This window comes from Labrus mixtus, chromosome 3 (genome assembly GCF_963584025.1).
Source record: "Labrus mixtus chromosome 3, fLabMix1.1, whole genome shotgun sequence".
NCBI lineage: Eukaryota > Metazoa > Chordata > Actinopteri > Labriformes > Labridae > Labrus > Labrus mixtus.
The window spans coordinates 3876051-3882500 of NC_083614.1; the positions used below are offsets into that span (position 1 = coordinate 3876051).

Below are 6450 nucleotides of genomic sequence, written 5' to 3' on the forward strand. Positions count from 1 at the left end.
AGGCAGTGAGCGATCAGGTCCATTCTGGGTCTGCCAGTGGTGCTGCCCGTAGGCTTCCTCCCTCCTTCGGTGGAAAGTCTGACCTTCTGGCTGAGTAGGACGCTGCCTGTTGTTGTTTTGGCGGCGGTTCCAGCGGTTGGCTCCTTGCATGGGGTATTTAAACTCCCCATCTCCAACCTCCTCATCTCCCATCTCCTTCTCCATGATATCTCCCCAGCTCTGGGATTGTTCCATTGCTGTTCTTAGTTGAATCAGTGTCTTGGATGTTGAGTTGTTTGTTGTCTTTATAAAGACAATGTCTCAAAACAGATCTGTGAACTGTTGTAGTCTCTGAATCAATCTGTGAACTGTTGTAGTCTCTGAATCAATCTGTGAACTGTTGTAGTCTCTGAATCAATCTGTGAACTGTTGTAGTCTCTGAATCAATCTGTGAACTGTTGTAGTCTCTGAATCAATCTGTGAACTGTTGTAGTCTCTGAATCAATCTGTGAACTGTTGAGAGTCTGTGCTTTCTTACTCTTTACCTGAGGTTGGATATGAAGATTCTAACTTCCTTTGAGGATCCAGAGTTCTGGAATTCCTTTGATTGGTTTATTTTAGTCAAACATTCTGTTTCCATGACAACACGGCATCATTCTAATCTTTGCCTGTTAATTAAAAAGAAACAAAATGGCTGCCCGAGCATTTAAGATTCAACCAAGCAGCAAACTCCGGTCTTGAAGAATGAAGCCAATTTTAGCTGAAGTGTAAAATCATGCAGTTCCTCGAGTGTCCACTAGAGGCTGGTTGCAGGAACACAGACATGTCATGTGTATGTAACATAACATAAGTTACATACACATGAGGTGCAAAAAAGCAGTTTTTGCAGCAGAAATAAACACGTTTACATCCTTGTACAAAAAAACTAAAAGGTCTGATTAGTTATTGTCATCACTGACACACACTGTACGGGGGGTGAATTAAAAAAAATCGGCTCCGTTTTGATTTTCAAAACGATTCATGTGTCCATAGTTATCCGTGTAGCTGACCTGATTGACATTGATTTGCACTTAGTGAAAATGAAAGAGAAAAAGGGCGATTTCTGCAGGAAGCAAAGCAAATTTTTAAGAAACAGAGAGGTGCCTGTTGGAGACCCCTGACGTAGTGTGTTGTTATCGTCAGGTATTAGCTAACAAGTCCATGTTTCTTGTCCGACTTGTTGCCTACTTGCAACAGTAACATGGTAACATTCGAGAGGTAAAATGAATGCACCATCAGTGTCCTGCTCATAGACTCATCAGAAAAATGTGATGGAGACATGAGCTAAAGGTCATACATGTATTACACTTTTCAAAGATTGAACTGAACAAACTGTACTCTCATGTTTCTCCTGTGTGATAAATGCTCTAAGAAAGGATCCAGGTCAGACGCCGGTGCAGCCGAGAAAATCATCTGCTCCTCCCTGCCTTCAAAAAGACTTACCGGCTGTTACAGTACCAACGTAGAGGATACCGTCGAATCGGAAACAAAGTTGTGTGCAGACTGTCATAGCTTGTCATTTCTGGTGGACTTTTTCTTCTTTAGTAAATTGTTTTCTTATTGTTTTTGCAAACACGATGTTTCACTTTGTTTTGTTTAATATTTTATAATATTAAAGGAGCAGTATGTAACTCTGACCACTAGTGTTTAAAATGGGTACTGCAGTCTACATTCTAAACATTGTAGAGAGCTGTCCCCCCCCTGTCTTCAAAAGCATCTCCAATATTGATCCTAGTTTGAGCACATTTCATGCAGAGGCTTTTTAGATCGGGTACAATCACTTCATTCAGGAGCAGAATCTAAAGTTAGAAGGAGGACATACTGGCTGCTGCATTGTTGTCAGAGAAGCCAGCACTTCAACATAGCATGTTTCCTTAATGTCTGATCAGATAGTAAGATACCTTTATCATTTCACTCACTACACATCTCACTGACTGGACCTTTCAGTTACACCATGTGTATTTTTGGCTCTTTTGTTCTAAATATAGTACCTGTACTTAATTCTAATGACCCAGTTTGTTGCATTTTTCTGTTTTCTACGTGTGACTGATGTGTTTTTTTTTTTAAACGGTTTAACTTTTATCATTTGATGCATTCTTGTATTTATCTGTTTTAGTGTTTGTTATTTAAACTAACTTAATGTTTTGTGTTGACGAAGTATAAGTTGAAACGCCTTTAATGGATTTCTCAGATATTTTAAGATTGCTTCAGATGGATTAATAAAAGGGACTCGTGAAGCTTTCCTGTTCGACCCCCTATAGAAAATATAACACTCTCTCTTTCATACAACTCACATGACATCCCAGGCCGCACACATTTCATCAAACACACGACATGAAGTGCCCCCTAAGAGGAGGGGGGAATCAATGGGACTGGGAGTGTTGCTTAAGTGGAATGTGGGCCTATTCTCTAATACGACTTATGCAAATCTCTGATAAAACCAAATTGCATAACTCTTTCCACTAAAAGCTTCTTTGTCTCCACTTGGTTATTTCCACAGTAAAGGCCCATGGGAGCCTGAGGCCAGCAGCAGTTTGATTAATCCACGGGAAGTGTAGCTGGACGGTAAGAACTCCTCCACGTCTCTTCATATAACGACTCTCATCACTCGACTGTTCTTAAAAAAGATTGATGTGTTTCCAGTTTCTCTTTTGTCATGTTGATGTCTGAACACGATCCGAGTACTGATTTGTTTAAAACATTGATCCTGATGCTGATTTGACAGCCTGTTTTTCTGTTTGCAGTCTTGCTCTGTGGATTCTGTCAGGAGGGAGGCTGACCCGCTTTGGACGAGATGGAGACCTTAGTCTTTCTGTTTTCATTTTCCGCCCTCGGCGTCCTCTATGCCATGAACACCAACCCCGTGTTACAAGAGTAAGTCTCAACTTTTACTAACGTCTCATTGCTCAGTGTCTACAGACAGTCTCCGTATGCATGCACATAAATAACAATACAAACATTTAGTAATATGCAATATAGACTTTCATTTTCATGATGGGACTTTAAAGGTGCACTATGGAGTTTTTCTGATGAAATTTGAAAGTTGGAGAAGTGAAACAATTCTATGTTATATTTTCTGAACTGAATACACAAACTTTATTCAAAGGAAAACATTGGTCCCTGGATCACTGTTTAGAGCTAAAAAGCTACCAGGAGAGTTACGCTTTCACTGCTGCGGGCCCACCACCTTAACTTCTGGCAAATCATTTTATCTTCAAACAGTGTTCCAGGGAACACATTTTCCTCTGAGGACAGTTTGTGTATAGAGTTATGAACATATACAACAGAATCTGTACACTTCTCCAACTTTCAAATGTATCTACCAACACTACATAGGGCACCTTTAAGGGTTTCATGTGTGATGGTGCAGACAGTTTACTTCACCACCACTAGAGCTCACTGTAAACTCAAAGCTGGATGTCGACTGACACCTCCTCATCTCTGAATCAGTTTTTTATTGAACCATCATCGCGGCTGCAGTTGTGTAAAAAGATTTGATGAGGGGGGGCATAAAGAGAAGAGGAAGCTTAAAGAAGTCGATGTGAATGAGGAGTTCATCTGTGTTTTATTAACGCTGCCTTGATAGTTTTGTCTCCAGCTGATGATTGCATTCTGCAACACTATTGGCTGAATCTACACGGCTATTGACATGTTGTTTTTTTCACCACCATATATTTTTCATTTCTGACAGACTTTAATTCCCCTCCTGTACGATTCCCCGCTCACTCTCTTTTTTTTTTTTTTTGAGCGAGTGGACACCGACAATCAATACAGACTTCACGGAGCAGTTTGATAAATTGCTCCTGACGTACAATGTGCCCGGCGCCCCTCCACCAGGCAAACAAACTGTATTGTGTGCATAAATCTTCCTGTGCCGTGGAGTTGAAGGTATAGCTGGGGAGCTTCCCTTTGCTCTCACTGAATTCCTTTCTCCCACATTGTGCGTTTCTATCCGAGGGGGGGTGATGTTGTTTACGGGGAGATACCAGGTGCACATTCATCTTTCTCTGAGCGAGGCTGCAGGAACCTTTGACCGGTAAAACACGGAGGGCAGAGCTGAACTAACACGGCCTTCACTTGCTGCTTCCCTCGCCCACGTCCATGATTGATTACAGCGTGTAAAGTTTGGCTTTTGTAGCCACTTTTGCTTTTTGCAGACCAGCAGCATGAGGGGGAAAAGTGCACGTCTAGAGCTTAACAAGTTCTCCTTAAGAGCAAACTTTCGTTGGAAAAATCTGAAAATTCGACTTCACTTTTTATGCATATTAGAAAATATTTAGTTTCTATTCTCTCACAAGCCATCAATCAGAATCAGAATCAGAATCAGAATCAGAATCAGAATTAGAATTGGGGTTTATTAGCAAGTACATTTACACATACAAGGAATTTGACTTGGTGTATTGGTGCTAAAGAATTAACAAGGAAATAAAGCAGAACTAGCAAATACTTAAATAATACAGTATAAGAAGATATTACAATATATAAAATAGAGTTTAAAAATGTAAAATATAAATATAAAAAATAAACATAAAAAACACAAAATGTACAAAAGGTAGGAGCTGTGCAGTGGACTATGAGAAAAAAACCTTTTGTACAATGAAAAAAAAACGTCTTATTTTGAAAAGTAAAAAGTAGAATGCTGGAAGTTTTATTTTATAAATACCAACACCACAGAGTCCGTTTGTTTCCACCTGAAGAAACAACAGAAGAAGAAACAACTTCTCTTTCACACCTCCGAGGTCCAATGAGACTGCTGGTTGTCCTGTAAAAAAAAACCTGAGATGGTGAGGGGATAAAGAGAGTAAATTCAATGAGACATTTCCAGCCCCCCCCTGCAGCCCTCCCTCAGTGTGTCCTGGCTGCAGTGCGCCCCTCAGACAGACGTCATCCCACACCTCTGCATTAGTTCTCCCTATTCTAACAGGCTGCTGGTGATTCTCACTCTGATCATCATTTACTCATTTAGCTCAGTGGAAGAGAATGGCATGACGTCCACATGAGAAAGTAATTAGTAAAGGGACTGAAGCAGAACATCAGAGCGGGATGTCATGACGTTGTCTGCAGTCTTTAAAAATATGAACGATGTGATGTCATCATGTCTCTTATAACAGTCCACTCTCTCCTTCCTCACAGGCCCGTCGTCATCCTGGAGGTCGGTGTGGCGGTGCTGCTCGTTGTGTTTCTCTTTTACTTCCTCATCACTCGTGGAAACCCTCCTAAAGACATCTTATTCTTTGGTAATTCAACACAGTGCATTTCCCAACATGCCATGTTATTTCCTTATACACACAGACTAACATGCAGAGAGGATAAGAAGCAGCATGCTTTGTGCTGCAGCCATGAAAGGGCTTCCAGAAGGTTCTCTTGCAACATGGTGTGTTGAAGAGAAAAGATGAATTGTGTTTTTTATGTGATTTCACCTGATACGTCAAAAGCTGCTTAGACTGATCAGGCTCAGGACGGGGGCTTAGCCCCAGGCATGACCGACCCAAAACCTCTGCATGCTAACGACCTCCTACTGCACATGTACCCACTCCAACCATTATTCTGATTAATCTGGGAGGAAAATCAAAGCTTGTAAAGAATGGTGAGCAGACTGTGGTAACTGCCAAGGCTGTTCATAAGGGGGGGGGGGGGGGGGGGGGGGGGCAGCTGCACAGGTGGGCCCCAAAGAGGTTGGCTATGAAGAAGCAATGATAACCAACATGTTCTTTACACCTGAATACACGGACACCGGTAGTGTAGTGGTCTGTCTGCCCCATGTGCAGAGGTTGTGTTCCTCCACACTGGTGACCCGGGTTTGAATCCGACCTGTGGCTCCTCTCTGGCATGACGTTCCCTGCTCTCTCTCTCTCTCTCTCTCTCTCTATCTCTCTCTCTCTCTCTCTCTCTCTCTCCCTCTCTCCCTGGGGTCTGACTCTATCCACTTCCTGTCTCTAAGTAAAGGCACAAAAAGCTCAGAAGTAAACCTTAAACATCACCTCTTTAAGCAACACAAACACACTGTATTCATTGTTCCAGTAAAGTGTTTCCTGAGTTGACGACATTTCTGGTATCACCGCCGTTTTCCAAATCCTGCTGAAGGAAGAACGCTACAACAAGCCGGTGCTCGGTTTCAGACGCCATGGTTTCCAGTACACTAACAGACAGATACCTCGGCTGACGCTGCTACAGCCTGTGATACGACAATATCACCAGGTGATATAACACGCACAGAAACCAGACTGCCAGCTTTGTTTGCAGAGCTACGCCGACACACCACTGCACAAGTATGTGCTCACAATGGTGTCGCACACTACGGCGTAGTTACGGCGTTTGCAGTTTAATCCAGGCTCAAGGCCAGTGACATCAGACTGATAAAGCCACACCAGCTGATTGGAGCCAGGCAGAGGAGGCCAAGGTTAGCCAGGAGGCTAGCGCTAACTCTCATGC

At 42.4% G+C, this 6450-nt stretch overlaps 1 protein-coding gene across 1 annotated transcript in view; it reads left to right on the forward strand.

Moving 5' to 3' along the window:
• The first annotated feature begins 2439 nt into the window (after positions 1–2439).
• tm6sf2b (transmembrane 6 superfamily member 2b) overlaps positions 2440–6450 on the forward strand; it is a 17232-nt gene continuing 13221 nt past the window's right edge. Inside the window, exons 1-3 of the mRNA XM_061028539.1 lie at positions 2440–2583; positions 2763–2892; positions 5152–5255. Of these exons, the coding sequence (XP_060884522.1) occupies positions 2813–2892; positions 5152–5255 (184 nt within the window). The 5' untranslated portion in view covers positions 2440–2583; positions 2763–2812. The remainder of the gene's footprint in view (positions 2584–2762; positions 2893–5151; positions 5256–6450) is intronic.